This window comes from Chamaea fasciata, unplaced genomic scaffold (genome assembly GCF_029207755.1).
Source record: "Chamaea fasciata isolate MVZ Bird 193981 ecotype frontalis unplaced genomic scaffold, bChaFas1.0.hap1 SCAF_5, whole genome shotgun sequence".
NCBI classification, from domain to species: Eukaryota; Metazoa; Chordata; class Aves; order Passeriformes; family Sylviidae; genus Chamaea; species Chamaea fasciata.
The window spans coordinates 47,118,968-47,138,071 of record NW_027094090.1 but is presented as its reverse complement, the minus strand read 5'-3'; the positions used below and the strand labels follow the sequence as shown (position 1 = coordinate 47,138,071).

Genomic DNA, 19,104 nt, shown 5'->3' with positions numbered 1-19,104 from the left:
AAACAGCACAGAAATGAAATAGACTGCAGAGTTTTATGGAGATTGTCTCTATATTTGTCTCTGTGCAGTACTCAAGCAATATGTGGTCTCTATGACTTGGCAAAAGGTGGCCACTGTTTCATGTTTTATCCCTCCTCTGTCTCTGCCTGCTCTCCTGGACCTGCATGTGTGCTACTCCGAATTTCTACTCCACTCACTAATTGAAAATGAAACCACAGTTATTCATAGTGTTCTTTGCACTGAGGACATCAATGGTGAACTCCCTTTTGACTTACAGTAACAACAGAGATACAGAGTCTTCCATCTCCCTTAGGGATGGATAGGTATCCAGGAAGAAGCCCTGTAGCCTGAGATGCAGAGCAGCACAAATCTTGCCAGCAGAGTTTTATGAAGGAATAAAGGTTTTCCTGCATGAGTCTCTCTGCTTCTCCACTGCTCATAATAGGTTCATATTTCACATTTAAATCAGCCTTTTCCCTTGAAGAGGTGATAAATCCCATGTGGTGACATGTGCCTGTGAAAGCTGACTGATATTACAGGGGGATGGACACATCTTCCAGGCAAAGCCAGTACAACAGCAGCGGGTGAGATATAAACAGTCAAAACCGAGGTGATTAAAAAGGAAGGAAAGGAGTCAGTTATGAGGCCAGGCAGACTTCTCCTTTCTTTTTTCAAACACACGTTTAAAAACACTTTGCTCGGTACTTACCAATTTTGTTTTTCCCTTCTTCATATTTCACTCTTTGTAAGATATGGTGTACAATTCTACTTCTTGTAGCATTATTGAAGAAAGTGTCTTTGTTGTGTATTATGAAGCTACATAAAAATAAAAACCAAGGGCGTCTCAGAAACACACAATAGCATGTTTAAGGCAAATATCTAGTTCCATTACTTTCCATAGCTCTCTAAAAATCTACAGTATATAAGCAAGTGCAAGGAGAATTAAAGACACTTGATTAAGAGATGATAAGTCAGGTGAGATACTGTCAGTAACAGTATTAATTCTCTAACAAAGAATTACGTGGAGAAGTCGGGAGAAAGACAGAACATATTAAAGTATTCATTATTATAATTTTTTAGATAATTCACTAGAAACTACAAAATTCTTGCAAAAAAATTTGCAAAAGCATATCTTTGTAAGTGCAGTAGTAAAATTTCACATCTGTTCCAGGCTTTTTTTGTTATGCTTTATTAAGAGTCAGTTGGAAACACCTACTTGGCAGTAGACCATTCTTACTGAAAACTATTACTGAATGCTATGTTAGAAATTGAAAGTATCATATACTCCTACATTTGGTCCTGGAAGCTAAAATACAGTAGAAAATTAGCTCTCAGAAGCCACTTATCAAGTTAAGTATGAATACAGGTTCTATGTACAATAGGTTAGACGGAATTGTGGTGAGTTCAAATAAATCTAAAAAAACCCCAAGAAACCCTGTGGATAGGAGGCAATATTGATTTCCTCATCTGTGTTTTTGAAGAGCTGAAGAACTGAATAAACTGATAAATAAAATGCTAAGGTCATAGAGGTGCCATAGAGACACAAGTGTGTAGAACACCACACTAGAGAAATATGACCTGAAATGAGATCATCTTAATCAGGAGCTTGGCATAGATTCACATCACCTCTTTTGCACAATGTGAGATTCACTTCCCAGTTTTCCCCTCAGGTAATTTTACCTAAATGAAAATTTGTTTTTTTCAGATTGAATCTTTACCCATGGGAAATAATATACGGCTTTGCACCTCCACAGTAATTTTGAAAAACAAGTAGTCCAACTTCTGAACTTTGAGAAATTCATCCACTCCCTCTTTATTATCAAAATTCTCAGCTGGATCTAGCTGGATTTTCAATACAATACAATATGTACATAAGTTCCTTATGTTCTGCTTCAAAGGCTGACAAAAAAAAAAAAAATCCTAAAGTAGAGGTATGTAAGACAAGTTTCTCCAAGGACACCAGAATAATGAAACCTGCTTTTCTAGAAGTTACTATCTCACATCTCCTTTGCCACTCCACCCCAGATACTCACAAGCCATTTCTGGGTCTACAATCCACTCACTGCTATACTCAGTACTTCTGGCTTCCTCCGATTTCCCTGCTATTCCCAAAGTCCTACTCACGCCCTACAGTACCTTCCAAAAGTGATTTGATTTATGCATATTGGCTGATCACCACATGCATGCTGATTTACCAGTGGGCTGGTACCAAACAGAAAATGCAATTGGTGTCCACTGGCCACTTCCTTTTCTGTATAGGAACAGTTTTGGGCCACTATACCATTTGAAGTTGCTATTACTCAAAAGGTATGTAAGACTGAGCTTATCTTTCAGATACAGAAAGATATGTAGATTTAAAGATGTGTTCTTACCTCTACACCTGTATCAAATTCAGTTGAAAGTAATCAGTATGTAAAATAATAGCTATTAAAAGTGTTTTGAGAAAAAAGAAACACTGTCATCATGTAAATCTTAATGCTGAGAGAAATATATTTAAAAAAATCTAAATTCTGAAGCAGGTAGAGAACAGTGTTGTTTTCAGCTGAAGCTGGAACTCTGTATTAGGCTGTTATCATAGCAGCAGAAACAAATTAAAAGGCAGGAGTAAAACAGGAATGAACAATTAGAGATTTTTGCTCTTCATTTAATTTTCTTTTACTGACTGACTATCCAAGACCTCACCTCCCAGCACTAAATGTTAAAGTACTGTGAAGATAACTTCACAGATATCAAAGCAGCACAGTAATTTTCATTCTGACTCAGCTACGAGTTCTTGTAGGATTCAACTGCGAATTGAATCACCTTATCTGGGAAACTTGCAACATGGAACCAGATAACACCCCAATCTATTTTCCTTGTAATACAACGTTGCTTTGCCCATCTGTTATCACAACTGTCTCATACTGCAACTAGAGGTAGCCATTTCAACATATTTTCGGAAGAACTTGTGTAATAGTTTTGTTTGTATTTAAGTATTTCTATTTTCATGAGTCATGAATGCAAAAAGGCAAAAATCAAGGATTACACAAACTCTAAAAAACAAAGAAATATTCACTTGTTTAAAGAAACACTTTAGTCATTTGAATTCATATGCAAAATTAGGAATTGTGTTATTATATCTTTTGATCTCACATGGGCAAGAGGAAATAACCAGACGTGTCTGTGAAGCAGATGTAAACACCTCAGTATAATCACTGCCATGAAGAACTCTGCCTATTCCAGAAAAGTTGAAGCAGTCCTAAAACACCTGTGAGAATATGAGCTGCCCAGTCTTGTGCCAGTAAATGGCATCTGAGGGCAGGAGGGGGAGAGGAGAGGAAGAACTCACCATGATCAGAGTGGGCCAAAAACATGCCCTTAAGTGTTTTCCAAAGTTATTCATGATGACGTGGATGAAGAAGAGATGCTAGGGTTCAGCAAAGGTGAAAAAGGAGTGCCAAAATAAGTTCTCTGGATGTCCTGGACCATCCCTAACAATACCAATATTTTGGGATAGAATTGCATGTGGTAACATTTAAAAAATAATCCTCACTTATTTTTGAACATAAAAATCATAGGGTTTTAAAAATTTGATTAACTCAAATACTCAGGTTTTTTTTAATTTTGTTGTTGTTGTTGTTTTTTGTTGTGTTGGGTTTTTTTTTTTTTCCCCTGTGGAAATGTCTGTAGACTAGACCCAGAAAGAGCAGAATCACCATAATCAATGGGACAGGGACCACTGGCACAGGAAACAAAAAGAGGCTGACATGAGTGGAAGGCCTTGAAAGACTGAAAATATCTCAGGTAGTTGTATCTGTGTTACAACATCCCAGTTAGACATTGACATAAATCAGGACAATGTCAGGGAGGTTTCAATTTATCTCAAGAGTCACAGGAGTTGTTCTTGTCAGGTGAGAATCAGGGAGCTCAGTGTAGGACCTACCCCTTTCAACCATTACCCCTTCTTCCCATGCTTCATAGACATTTCTTCCCCCCAAATTTTTGTGGTTCAGTTTTTCTTATTTCTGAATGTGGGTGGTAAATCCATATTCACAGAATAACCATCAAAGCTATTCCAGGTTCTACAGCATCCAATGAAGAATTCAAAGGAGAAAGGTTTTCTCAGTCTATGAAGAATCTCGCATTTCAAATCTCAGAGATTTGAGGGACCAGAGCTGATGACAATTTCAAACTAGGTACACATAAACATTTATCAGAAATTACTGAGTTATAAACTGTATAAAGCAGAGGCTTTCTAGTGAGTTTTTTAATCCTTGTTGCTTTTAGGTGGATGAATTTCCTCAGCTGTTCTGTTTCTGCTGCCCTTGTTAGATTTTCAATATGCACAAGGATTTGGATATTCATAAGAGCAATACAGCTTGTTTTCAGGCTCAGTAAGGGTTTAGACTTTATTTATGAGGCTTTTCACTGAAGGTTTTGATCATTTTGTCACCTCATTTGTAAGACAAAAAATAAGTAAGGATGAATACATTATAATTTTTATTACCTGTGAAGTTAATGTATAGGTAGATAAAGCCAGTGATTTGTTCCACAACAGCTATAATCATTAACTTGGTCCTGTAAGTCTTATTTGTGTGAGCTGTCCTTACTCAAAAGGAAAATCCCAATGAAGATCATGACAGTACTTTTGGAAGGAAAGGTTCCAGGGCTGTTCCTTAAATTAAAGTCCCTTCCAAAAATGACATTCTGGAAATACTGCTCTTACACTCATGCTGTAAGAGACATGAAGAGTCACTGAAGGTTAACTGATTTGAAACTATATTTGTAGCCTTCTTAACTAAACTGTGAACTGGGAATTTCAAACTATCTTTCTGTGGATAGCAAAGCACAGCAAAGCTTACTGTTGCCTAAAGAAAGGCCTCAAATTAGTGCAAATTCAATCAAGAAAAGATTACTAATGAATTCCTGTTCATACATTCTCTTTAGTAATTTTTCAGGTTGTACAAACCCTTAAAGGGCAAATTTAACTCTAGAATCTTTGAATATGCATTTGAAAAAAAGTGAGTTTACTTTTCTTGCTTTATTTTACTTCATATATTTTGGGAAAGCAAAAGGCAGGAAAAAACTATTTTCTGCTATAGTGGCAAGATAAACAAGCTAAAATCTGAACACCTGTGGTCTGGTGACAAAGGTACGAAGGGAGGATGGATGCATGCACAGATTCATGTGTATCTTTGCACTGTGGGATCCACAGACACTGAAACATTTGATGTCTGACACTTGCCATATCTAAAATTACCTTTGACTGGAAGCAGTACAAACTAAGAGAACAGATGTTGTTGGAAGTAGTGATCTCTATGTGACTGGACGAATTTTTTTTTAGCACTTTGGGAAAATGCCCAAACTACTGTACTCCCAGGTAAATCACTGAGCCAACAGCCAACCTGTTGTTGGCTGAGGCAATAGTAGGTTATTAGCTCATTTGACATAGAGAAAGTAAATCATCAACTGTAGTAGCAGCAACGATGTGAGTCTGCAGTATTTCCCTGAGAATAATACCACACATTACTTTATTTGTTTGAAAATGGCTGAATTATTAACACTTCCTAATTTTCATTTTGCTTAACTTTTAAGGCTGCAGCTGGCTGTCTTGTTTAGGTAAAAGGATATTTTTAATGGCTAGCAGAGGGTTTTCATATCATGTCTAAAACAGGGTCACTTTGGGATGAAGAATGTTGTAGTGGCTCTCTCTGTTTCTAATTTGGCACCACAGCCTCAAAACTGCCGAAGTAAAATAGAAAGTAATGAAAGTGCAGAATCTCTCCTCCACCTTCCTCTGCCCTTCCCCCAGATCAGTCTACCCCCAGATCATTTCTTAATTTAAATTGGTTCAGTCAGAAATATTCACCTGAGATAGAAGGAGCCTTTTGTATTTTTCGAGGATGTCCTGCTTCCTTCTATTTGTCAGGCAATTAAAACTTCCAGAATCAGAGGGAATTAAGAAAACCCATTGCAGGGCACATCCATGTTTGGTAGCACAAAGATTTGTTCTAATGCAGGATTTATAAAACCATGAGTCCCCATTTATAAAGAGCCATTTAAACATTTATAGTTATTATACTGTATTTAAATGCCAGAATGACCATCCTGGTTCAAAACAAGTAAGTGTCCATGCAGCCCTGTGCCATGTCTCCAGTTCCGGCAGCTCCCAGATCTAGCCATGATTTCGGGGTGAGGAGGCTCAAGGGAACATGGGCACAGGTTATCCTGGTAGAGATGGGGTTTAAGATCAATTTGAACATCAGAAAAAGCTTGAAAAGTAACTCCAACCTGAGAGAAAATAGCCGTTTGAACCCGTTAAGGATGTAATTGAAATTCCAGTGAATGAAAAGGAACTTTCCCATTGATTTCCTTAGCTTTTAGCTGGACCTTTAATTAACAGAAATGTAGACTCGCTATCTCTCCTTTTTTGTGAAAAAGGACTAATATGAAGGCACTAGTCCTTACGACATGAACAAAGAAATCAGTTTTTTCCAAGGTGAATCCAGAAGGAAAAGTTTTCTCCTTGCAGCTGAGATATGATAGAATACTCACTGATGGATCCTTTGTTGGCTGAATGGAGCAGTATAGCAGTCATTCTCCTCCAAATCTGGCAGTGTTTCCTTATCCAGTTTCATTGGCTTTCTGGGTAACCATCCTCGGAACCTGCTTATCTGTTTCTCGATCCTGCAGCACATGATAAGTACAAGCATTTGTGATAATGGTTTTTTTCACTACATTATGAAGAACAGGTTGTCAAACCAGGACACTTAATATTGTCAGCTAGGAAAGGTGCAATGTCTTCTGATTTTTTTTGAGGCAGACCAAATTACATAGGCTGAACTTGACTACTAATAACCAGCTTTCTGCAGAGGAGCATTTATTTTGTCTCAACAGAAAAGCAATGCTGATGGCACATGCTGCCATAAATCTTATTAAGCCCAGTGACCGCATGTCTCTAAACACTTATTTCTCAGATTTTTAGTTAGCTTAAAATTCAGGTTTAACCAACATTAGATTTTGGCCATCTAAACATTAGAACAGTGGAGATTGTGACAAAGATCCTTGGCAGCTAAACCCCAGCAAGTTACATCCCATTACTGCTCTCTGTATGAATTCTTACCTTGCAATTGATGCTATTAAAAAATAGGCTACTGTGTTCATTTCGTTCAACTGTAGTTTCTTGCAACACTACAACCTTCATGAAACCAAATCTCTGCGTGTATAGGCTAAGAGGTGACTGCTATGCAGATTCTTACATTTGGAAGGGGAAAACAAACAATGGTTGAGCTGGAGAAAGGGCGGATTTGACTACAGGTGCACTCATGCAAAGATACACAGTGAAATGAAGGGAAGAATCAGAGCTCATTGGAGAAGACAATCTAAACCAAATTCAAATCCATACTAGAATGTTATAATGAAAAGCACCTACGAAAGCTATGTTTAGCACAGTGAGCCCTACTCCAAGTCCTAACCACTGATCTCTGCAAAAATCACAGAGTACAAATTATGAGTCCCCCTACTTCAGTCACTGGATGAATGTTGCCAGAAGTGGAGCTAAAGGACAAGAATTTACTTCCTTTGAACTTAAAGCTCGGTTCTGAAAGAAGTTCAAGGACTGGAAATATGGTTGGGAGGTTTGGTTCGTTGGTTGGTTTTATGTGGCTTTTTTGTTTTGTTTTGGGGTTTTTTTTTTAATTGTTGTTTGGGGTTTTTTGGGTGTTTTCGGCAGAGGCAACATAAGAACTCTAAGACCAGCAAATGCTGGTACTTCTGCAGTCAGAGGGAAAACAATCCGTATCCAGGAAGTTGAATATATGGGGAAGTGATGTGAAAATGTTACATATTTTCATTTGAAATTCATACAGTTTTTCCTAGAATATTCAGCCCTCTTCCACCTGGTATTGTTATCTTGGTTAAGGAAGATAATGCTCATTTTTAAACATGGGCACAGTTCAAAATTGTAAATAAATCAGCTGGACCTGTTTTGGTCCCATTTGTGTACTTCCAATCTGGAATAGAATGATGGGGCAAGGGGGGTTGGATGTTGCAGATGTGTGCAAATTTATCATCAGGACTGTTTGGAAAAACTGGAATGTGTGTGTAAACTTAATATAAGATTTACATTTAATTAATCACAACCTCTCCATGGGCAGTGTTTGCACTGACCCAGCAATTTGGAGCCCAGGGAGAAGTAGTTTGCAAATGTCTGTGCTGAATGCAGGTGAGATGTCAGATCCCAGGGCTCTAAAGGGCCTGACCAATTGCAACTCTCCAGCTGCAGCATTCAGTCTGACAGCCTTGAGGCAGTCTGTGTAGTCACTGATAGAAACGCCAAGGGAAAGTAAGTTCTCTGCTGGGGAAATCTCTGACTTTTGGCCTCTGGTTTTTCCTCTGTAAATTCAGTAAGCCCTGTGCTCCTGTATATTCAATCGGCTTCGTATGTCTGGGTATGGAAGACTGAGGAGGAATTAGGAAGAGGGTTTTGCTAAATATCCTGTTCCATTCCTGTTAATTAAACTCGTTTGAATTCTCTTAGCTATTAAGACCCCTGCCCAACTGCAATCCTTTCCCATTCATGCTGCAAGTCAATGTGTATATGTGCATTTAAGATAATGCCCACTGCAGGTTTATCACACCACACAAGCACAGCACCAAGCACTGAGTGCTTTCCCCACTTAACAGCAATGCATTATTCATGCTGGCTTCTCACTGAGTGTGCCCAGAATTTCTGTGGTTTGCCATTCCCAAGACTCAGATTACTTGGCATGCTCAGTCAGCCTGCTGGGAAACGGGTCTGAGAAGGTTGCAAAACCTTACTGCAAAGCAGAGAACATGCAGTACAGCCTTCTGCAGGGAAAGCAAGCCCCCCCAGTTATCTCCTTAGATAAGAAAAATGACCAAATTTTTAAATTTCCTCCAGGTCATTCCGACAATGTTCTCAGTCAGTAGCGCAGGTTTTGTACTCTACAGGAGCATCACACAAAAGGAAAAAGCGGAAAAAGTGATGTTGGTGCTAAGAGACACACAGCATTATATATATTTTTTAAATCATTTCTTCAAGACTAATCCATGCCTCACTTTCCCCATACTCAGCTGAATAGGGGAACAGTGTTTGGAAAGCAGTGTGACCTCCCAGGAACAATGGGGTGATGGAGTGATAAAGGTAGCTGCTTCACACAGTGCCCCTAAGACAAAGTCTCTCCCACTTCAGTCCTGCCCCTGCTCTCCAAATTTAGTCTTTACTCAGCACCCTCTTTCTGAAGATACGTATTCTGTTTAATTCACACAAAGAGTTTCTCAAATAATTTAAAATAAACTGTTTTCTCACCATAAAGTGGGGTAGGGATAGAACCGTTTTTCAAAGGAAAGTTAGGAAAATAAAAAAAGGTTTTGAATTGAAACTGATTTTTATGAGTGGGTCAGCTTCCATAGAACTTTATGTATATTGTGCTGCCAGCTATTTTAATAGTTTAGTTTTTAACCATGATGCAGGTGCTATAAGGTATCTGATACCCCTCCTTTCCTCTAACGTAGGGAAGTTTTGGAATTTGAAGATTTGAAATCACTAGAATTTTCCAGAGAGAAAATTCAAGTCAGGCTCACAAGTTGCAAGAGACCTGCTCTGGGCCTTGCCTTGGGACGAAACCCCTCTCTAAAATAAATTTTCCCAAATGCCAACATAATGTTTGTATTAACTCAAAAAATGGACAACGGCTTCAGGTACTTGTAATCTACACTGAACTAGGAGTAGTGGATATAGATACTTTTATTGAAGCCATATATCTTAAGTTTCACATAAGTGAAAATAAAGATAGTAGATGGTGTCAGGGAGCAGAATGGTTCTCCTGTTACCCAGGAGGAGGCAGTCAGAGAACTGCTGAGATGTTTGGATATTCATAAATCTATGGGACCAGATGGGATCCATCCTAGAGTGGTGAGGGAGCTGGCAGATGAGCTTGCAAAGCTGCTCTCCATCATTTGCCAACAGTCCTGGCTCACTGGTGAGGTTCCAGATGACTGGAAGTTGGCCAATGTGACACCCATTCACAAAAAAGGGTGGGAAGGAGGATCCTGGTAATTATAGGCCAGTTAGCCTGACCTCAGTACTTTGTAAGATAATGGAGCAGTTTATATTGAGTATCATCTTGCAGCACTTACAGGATGGCCAGGGTATCAGACCCAGCCAGCATGGGTTTAGGAGGGGCAGGTTATGTTTGACCAACCTGGCCTCCTTTTATGACCAGCTGACCAGCCTGGTGGATGCAGGCAAGGTTGTGGATACTGTCTATTTAGACTTCAGCAAGACCTTTGACACTGTCTCCCACAGCAGACTCCTGGAAAAGCTGGAAGCCCACAGCTTGGACAGGAGCACTCTTGGCTGGGTCAAGAACTGGCTGTATGGCTGGGCCCAGAGAGTGGTGGTGAACGGTGCTGCATCCAGCTGGCAGCCAGGCACCAGTGGTGTCCCTCAGGGATCTGTGCTGGGGCCAGTTCTGTTCAATGTTTTTATTGATGACATGGATGAGGGTATTGAGTCTTTCATTAGTAAATTTGCCGACGACACTAAGCTGGGAACAAGTGTTGATCTGTTGGAGGGTAGGAGGGCTCTGCAGAGAGACCTGGAATGGTTGGATGAATGGACAGAGTCCAATAAGATGAAGTTTAATAAGTCCAAGTGCTGAGTCCTGCATTTTGGCCACAATAACCCCCTGTAACATTGTAGGCTGGGGATGGTGTGGCTGGACAGTGGCCAGGAGGAAAGGGACCTGGGGGTATTGGTGACAGCAGCGGAACATCATGAGCCAGCAGTGTGCCTGGGTGGCCAAGAAGGCCAAGGGCATCTTGGCCTGGATCAGGAATAGTGTGGCCAGCAAGACCAGGGAGGTCATTCTTCCCCTGCACTGGGCACTAGTGAGGCCACGCCTCGAGTGCTGTGTCCAGTTCTGGGCCCCTCAGTTTGGGAAGGACGTTGAGACACTTGAGCACATCCAGAGGAGGCATCAAGGCTGGTGAGGGGCTTGGAACACAAGCCCTATGAAGAACGCCTGAGAGAGGTGGGGTTGTTTAGCCTGGAGAAAAGGGGACTCAGAGGTGACCTTATCACTCTCTGTAACTCCCTGAAAGACGGTTGTAGTTGGGTGGGGGTTGGTCTCTTTCTGCAGGCAGCAACTGACAGAATGAGAGGACACAGTCTTAAGCTGCACCAAGGAAAATATAGGTTGGATGTTAGGAAAAAGTTTTTTACAGAAAGGGTGACAAAGTACTGGAATGGTCTGTCTGGGGAAGTGGTGGAGTCGCCGTGCCTGGATGTGTTTAAAAAAAGACTGGATGTGGCACTCACTGCCTTGGTTTAGTTGAGGTATTAGGGGTTGAGTTGGACTCAATGATCTTGACCATCTCTTCCAACCTAGTAATTCTGTGATGCTGTAAAGCTGAATATTTTTTTCTTTTTTCCTCTCTGGGGCTATTCAGTTACAGCTTTTCTTCTTCAAGTAGCTATTTATAGACCTGAACATAAAAATTGAATTTAGCCGAGTGTTCTCATCACTCAGGAACTAAATACTAGAAAAAGATCATACCTCTTCCCATACTGACTTCAAATTGCATCCTGACTCACAAGAAAATGAACGTGAAGCGAAGCTTCATGTAACACATAGAAATGATGGAACCTTCACCTTCTCCTTCCTATTGCTTTAGTCAAGGCAGCCATGTTTTCTTTAAAGTCAAGACCAATTCCAAAGTTAATAGCTGCTATATTGTAAGGTGGCAATGGAAAGTGGGGCAGCATCAATAAGTTTTAGAAGATTTGTGTGCATCTATTACCCTGTGCCAAAGAGGGATAAAATGGGTCAACTCCATAAAGTGCTCATTTGGTGCTTACTAATATGAAAAGGCAAATTCTATTATGTAATATCAGTGCTGGTGCTGTCAAGTTACCAGCACACTGTGACATAACTTAATACCCAAAATGTATTTTAATATGCTCATACTGCAGAATGATCATCCCATGGATGTAAATGTATGAAGATTATGTGCAAAATGGTATAGCTGTTTACTCCAAAATGCAGATTTCTCAAATTTAATTTTTCTCTCTTAGAGGTTCTTGGGAATATTTCCAATGACCTCAGTAAAACAGTAGATCAGGGGCTAAACGCCTTTGAAAACTGCATCAACAGTACCATGGCATTAAATGCCACATACAGTGTGAGAGATAATTCTAGATATATAAATGATCTGGTTTTTACCAAGCCTGTATTATTTTTAGGCATTTTGAAGATATTTTCATTTAATTTTCAAAGGTATCAAAAAAAAAAAAAACTGCTGCAAGGAAAGAATTTCATTGCACCAAGTCAGACATAAACTGGGCACCAAGCATCATCTTAAAGGTATTTAATAATTGAGTGAAACACTTCAAAGATTCTTGGAAAATACACGGCTCTCAAGCTTGGTTCATTGGCTTCCTATCTACCAACAAAGTACTAAGCATCCCCACAGAGGAAGCAATGAATAATGCCATCACTATTACAAGTAAGCAAGGTTCATGGAAATGAAAAAAACCCTGTAACTGTGGTACTCTAACCCCAAGAAACTCCCTAATGAGCTACATGGAAAGAAAGAGGTACAGCATTTGCACTAATATACTTCTATTTCTTTAAAGACTCCATCAGCTGAAAAATATTCTCTTATTCCAAAAAAAGGGCAAAGCTGATAAAATTAACTGCTTCTTTCACAATGCTGATGCCTTAAAAATGCAACTTCTGTTTGTTTTTTTTTTTTGCAGATGTCCTACTATGTAACCATTCTCTTCATCATTTCTACAAAGACATCTGATAAACTTTTCCTTCCAGCTTGACTTTACCCATTATTTTTGTTATTGGGTTCAAATGAGTATAAACTGGACTGGCATGAGAATTGTACTTACCTATTCATGAACTTGTATCGGCGATGCAGGTAATAGATTTTTCTCCTGGAAGAACAGCAAAAATGAAGCCAGTCGAGAAGAAAACCCATCGTCAGTTACAGTATGAACTAGCAAGGAAGGAAAGGAGATTGAAGACAGAAGCCTGTAAGAGGTGGAGGAAGAGACTAAAAGAGAGATTAACAGAACTGTCACAGGAGCCACACAGACACTGGTGGCATTTGAATTGCCAGAAGGTCATAATTTTCCCATTGCCTCCTCCTTTTCTGCTATTTGTCATGTGTGAAAGATGGGGATCCAAAGACATTTCTATTTCAGAGTTCATAAACTTTTGCAGGAATTCTATAGGATTGACACAAATATAGATAAATTATATGACATCTACTAGTGAGTTTTAAAGCTGCATTTGGTGAAACACAAGGGGAAATCACTCAGAAAAGCCAGAAAAGCTGTACTTTATGCTGCAATATGCTGTAACACATGCAGTACCAAGCAGGGTTGGTGATTGCTCTTGGGATAACATCCCTTGAAACAGCATATAGGCTACATAAGCAAGTGCACATGTGCTCAGCAACCTGCCAAGTGTGCAGCCACTCCCTCTGCCCGTTGCACAGGCTGTTTTCTGTTGACAGTGCAATAAGCCGTGTGTGAGAGCAAATGATGAGCAAGTGAGCAGACAAGGAGACAACGAGCAGACACATGCTGAACCCACTCCCAGCCTGCCTCCTGACCAGCCCTGCAGTGCAGAGCAGCCCCTAACCATCATGTGTAGATACAGAACAGGGAGTCCACCTCCTGTACCACTCCCCGGCTGGCAGCTCTTGTTCTTCTCATAGATGCCTATCATACCACAGCTGTCAGGATTTGACACATTGCCTTCAGCACAGAGATCACATCTTCATGAGAGTTAAGAAAATCTGAGGGTTCTTGAGTGTGGATTTGGGACTCCTACTCCTCACTGGAAGATTTGGGTGCCTGACCAAACTCTGATTTCCTCCTCCAGAGGCTGACTTTGTCATCTACTGAAGGTCATTGCTAAATCAAGGTGGTTTCTGTGTATTCTGAGAGGTTCCATTGTGTGCAATGCAGAACTGTACCATTTCTGGAAAATAAAGGTTTACACCACACGTTCAAAAATTGTAGTAGATGTAGTGTAGGAATGCTGTTAGTGCCTTGGAAACAAGTCCTCTAAAATAAGACAGCAGTTATACTTTATAAATGATAAAATTTGGACAGTGTTCCAGGTTAATTTTCAGAACTCTTGCATATTTTTGTTATCAGAGTCCATATCAAGCTGGTGAAGTAAATTTTTTTAAACTATTTCATGTTGGCCAGCCTTCTTTGGATAGTGTTATTTATCTTGCTCTACTCAATAGGAGCAGAGAAAGGTCAAAGCTAAGTGTTTCTGAAGATGCCATCCACTTCTTGATTTTGCTTCCAATATTCAGAAGTATCCACCACTTTTTCACTCCTGCTTTGAAACAACAAGGATTTCATTTAGTGTTGCATGGACCTTGCACAATTTCAGCCTGAATAACAGGAGCAATAAGCCATCAGCAGCTCTTAAAACATGAGTTTAGACAAAGGCATCTGGAAACACACCATCTAGACTTGTGGACATTCTGTAAAATTTTTTTTTAAATGATAAACTGTACTGTTGTTTTAAGATAGAATCGAAGGGCCTACCCAGCAGTCATTAGTGAGTTACTAAGATTTCCTCTTAAAAATGCTGTAGTAATTTTCTCTCCATGGATGTGGAAAGATTGAAGCCATGATCCTGAAGCAGGTCAAGAAAAACTCAGTATTTTCATAATCAGTATGACACCTACTTTGCTATCTGCTGAGTGATCAGGAAGAATAAGCTGCTCTATGACTAAATTCAGAGTTCCTGGTGTATTTCTGAATCATGAGACCTCACTCTATTGCCAGAGTGGATCCATCTCAAGGAATGCAATAGAAGTCAAAGAAGGCACGCTTTTGGCCTAATCCATTGTTTCTATGGCTAGAACACTTTTAAAAAAATATTACTATCCTGCAATGATTTGTGATTGCTTTTAGAATTTTCTCTTTAGTAATAAAAGCGTAAGGAAGAACAATTGAAGATTCGCTGTGAAAATGAAAACAAAATAAATACAAAATAAGCCTGCAATTTTGTCCTTTATACATATCCATTTTTCCTTATGAGTTCTCTACTGCTACAGGGTGTCTCACACCAGAGGCATTTTTCATAGTTAGGTAAGAAAATACAGAAGTAATCCTACAAAGGCACCAGCTCACTAGTTGTATATTCTGGGTCTGATTCTTTTCTTATTCAGGAGTAATTACATTAAAATCAATGGAGCTTTATACTGCAAACCCTGCTAATTGAAAGAAGAATCGAGGCCTCTCAGTTCATTGGTTGTGGTCAGTTCCAGTGGAAGTCTTCATGCTACTTCAAAAGTTCTGATAACCAGCAGATTAAAAGCAGTATTTTACACAGAAAATTTCATAGGCCTACATGCAAATAGTATTTAATCAATTATAAAAAACCCATGAATTTCAATGTGGAATTAATCTGGTTATCAGTGGCATTTAATAAAAGTTCTCTATTCTCTCCACAGAAAAAAAGCATTTATAGCTTTGTTTTCCTATTAGATGAGATACTTATTTATACTTATTTATGGGATACTAATTACATACTGTACAAACAATTTACAGCTGCATACCAGATACGTCAAACAGACATGCACTTTCTGTGCTGCCTTACGTACCTGGATCTTCTTGACCTCCCATTGATTTCAATGAAATGTCCATTTAAAAAACAGCAGCGCACAAGTATGCAGGGGGCTCCAGCATTGAAGGGGTTAAAGGGCCTAAGGACAGAATACCCCATGAAAAGAACTGCACTGCTACAGCCTAGCTTAATCTCAAACCAGTACTGTACTGAAATTGTAGGCTTTAACAAGAAACAGCAATGCATGAGGTACCTAAGGAACTCCATTTATATTTTCTAAAGGTGTGTGCTATCTTACAGAAGAGCTTTTCTATAGGCATTTTGATGTTATTATCACATTAATTTTATAGTACAGCATGGCTTTGGAGGTTGAGACAAAATAAAACTACACCTACCTGAAAGGCATTCTTACATTCATTAGTTCAGCATATTTGCCCAAGACCTCCCAAGGGGCATGCAGTTTCACAAAGATGATGTCGCTGTTTGTTAGGGATGACTGCAAAATAGAAATAAAACAGCCATCAGAGCTTACTTTTTCAAGTAAAAAGAAAGAAACCATAGTCAAATGTCAATGTGATGTGTCACCCTTCCCAATTTTTTATTCTTCTTGAAATGTTGTATCAGTATTTTGTCAACTCATTTTTCCTCTGCTGCTCTGAAAGCCATGCTGTGAAGGGAGAAGCACTCCCTTCTGGTGCGCACGTGTGCCTCCTTTACATGGAAAAGAGGACATGGAGGCCAGACAGATGCATCTATGGGCTAGTTGAGTGTACATAGCATGAGGAGAACTTAATGCAGGGCATGCGCATCTGCATGGCTGCTACCTCACAGAAAGTCGTCTGCTGAAGATTGGGGGATGTGCAGCAAAGAGGAGAAGAGGAGAAATTTAGCTCTGTTTGCACTCAGGAGGAAACACAGTGTTCTACAAGAAAGCTACAGCAGGTTTGGCTGGAGCTGATGTGAGAACAGAGAGCCACATGTTAATACTGGAAGATGAAATGTTCAAATTCTAATTAATTTTAATAAAATTTTCATGAAGTTACACACAATACAATTTTAGACAATGAAGTGGATGGCATTCCAAGAAATAGGTAAAAGTGTACTGAGTAGGAGAAAAGGAAAATACAATGACAGGAAACTAGGTGAGAAAATTGTTAGTTAGCTTTGGGGATGATTTCTTAGTTTTTTAGATGTTGTCCTACATTCAATGTTTCTCACATAAATTCTTGATTAACACAAGTTACTAGGAGTTCTTAAATCTAGAATTGTTTATCTGGAAACTACTGTGACTATATGGATGGGAGGCTGACATTTATACTTTTTACACTCTCTCTCCACTATCTTGATAGATGCTGAAATTTCTGAATTTGCATGTCCATGTTCTTAGAGTACCTAAAAAACTATTACTAGTTTGTGACATTATAGGAATGAAAACTCCAACATTTAAGAAACATATTTTCTTTAGCACATCAAAAAACTTCAACAAACAAACAAACAAAAACCCAAAACTAAATCAAAGGAAAAAAAGCTCTACCCAACCCGAAATCCCAACCCAATCACTATAGACTTAACATTTTATAAACAAATATAGTATCAGACCATAATGGACACAGAGAAATATTTGCACTCAAAATATTACTGGGGTGCAAATATGGATCTAACATTTAAAGGAATGAGTGACTTTCTGATGCTAAAAGCTGCAGGGAAAAAAAAAATCTTTCTTATTTGCTGATGAATTTCTGAAAAATATTTCAATACAAAATGATAAAACAGCAATAAAACGCCCCCAAGAGACTTGCTTCAGAGACAATGAATTCACCTGCACTCTTTCCTTGACTTTTATGGATTCTAAATCAGGCGTTAATTATGTTTTTCTTTATTGGTATATTTCACAAATTAGCTTTTATTTTCCCATGAGAATTTAGCAAGGAGATACCTCAAAACCAAAACTAAATTCTGCCACTCTAAAAATCTCCTGCAAACTGCTCTCTCAAAGGTGAGCTTAAGTCAGCAGTGGATTGGCGATTTTGTCATAAACAGCTTGGATTAAAAAAACAAAACAGAACAAAATCCCCCAAAACTCAAAAGAACCATCTAAGAAACCCAACATACAGAAAGAAACTATGGTAGTGACACACCAATAAAAACTGAGAAATGGAGGAAATTTATTAAAAACAACTTCTAAACTTAGTGATGGCTGTTAAACAGAAGTTTAAATGTATTTTCCAGCATATTGTACTTTAAGCCATACTAGAAATGGGAGCCAAACATGACTTGTGAAGATGCTGTTTCACAAGTGAGCACTATCATAATACAGATGTTTAAAGAATACTATTTTACTCTGTATCTTGGAATGGTGGCACATCAAAATGTTTTCAAAATGACAATCAGCTTTGCCAACAGAAGATCTAACCAACAGAAAATCTAATCAAAATACACTTGGCAGGTTCAGTTATATTCAGAAAAGTAAGAAATAATAATGCTAAATTATTAATATAATAATCCATTTTTCTTGGGCTTGCTTATTTTAAATGTTCATAAAGGAAAGCACTAAGAAAGGCTGACAAAAGCTAGGCTGAAAAAAACAAGACTGGAAAGAGAATAACAAACCCAGATGCAGGACGAATTGAATGAGGCATCACACTCATCTAATCTCAGGAGTAAATAGCTAGCCAAAATATCTGGAAAAAAGATAGCATGAAGACCAACTTCATTACAAAAATACTTTAGTGAATGGAATCTCCTCAACTCTCTTGGTTAGACTAGTATGTAGACTCACTATCCTTCATCTTATAAATGTTTCCACTGAGAATAGAGGAACAGTTTTTCTGATGTAATTGACTTTCAGGGGTTGGCTCGTTAAATGATTTCAAGAAGTAAACTCAATTTCACATTATGGGAACATGCAAACAAAAATCAATGTAACATTACTCCTCTTGGAAACTTAAATAAGACAACTATTGACATGAGCAATCTGCTATAAAGTGATGTCCAGATGGCGAAGAAAGAAAAAGAGGAATTAAGGGGGCAGACCAAAGAGATAAAACACTTAGCAAACACAGAAATGGAATACATGTTTGGAATTGACCTGTAGCACCAGTGGCTATAGTTATCACCATACAATAATTTGCAGGCCACCAATGTTGAAATAAATTGCTTGTTTTCAACTAATTTATTGAGGAGGAATATCCATTAAAATCCTGATTTTCTTCTGGTCACCAACAAACATTCTCGGCAGTCTTCAGAACAGCATAAAGCCAGGGTGACAAGAGACTTACCAGAATTAGACAACTGTAGACTCATTTAGGATGGAAGGGACCTCTAGGGTTCATCTGGGCTAAGCCTCTGGCTAAAGCAGGGCTGATTTAGACCAGCCTATTTGGACAGGAGTTTGTCTCATTGAGTACTGAATATCTCTACAGGCAGAGATTTCACAGCCTTTGGGCAACCCACTGACTGAAACTACCTAGAGAAAAGAATATTTTCTGTG

The 19,104-nt window shown here is 38.9% G+C and overlaps 2 protein-coding genes across 2 annotated transcripts in view; both read right to left on the bottom strand.

The window, feature by feature from the left end:
• Positions 1-13,449, bottom strand: part of LOC136289536 (anoctamin-4) — a 65,721-nt gene extending 52,272 nt beyond the window's left edge. The window contains exons 1-3 of the mRNA XM_066183461.1: positions 12,905-13,449; positions 6,535-6,666; positions 710-816 (exon numbers count right to left, since the gene is read on the bottom strand). Coding sequence (XP_066039558.1) covers positions 710-816; positions 6,535-6,666; positions 12,905-12,993 — 328 coding nt within the window. The 5' untranslated portion in view covers positions 12,994-13,449. The remainder of the gene's footprint in view (positions 1-709; positions 817-6,534; positions 6,667-12,904) is intronic.
• Positions 13,450-14,296: 847 nt separating this feature from the next.
• LOC136290331 (anoctamin-4-like) overlaps positions 14,297-19,104 on the bottom strand; it is a 55,283-nt gene continuing 50,475 nt past the window's right edge. Inside the window, exons 5-7 of the mRNA XM_066184678.1 lie at positions 16,010-16,110; positions 15,652-15,753; positions 14,297-14,372 (exon numbers count right to left, since the gene is read on the bottom strand). Of these exons, the coding sequence (XP_066040775.1) occupies positions 14,297-14,372; positions 15,652-15,753; positions 16,010-16,110 (279 nt within the window). The remainder of the gene's footprint in view (positions 14,373-15,651; positions 15,754-16,009; positions 16,111-19,104) is intronic.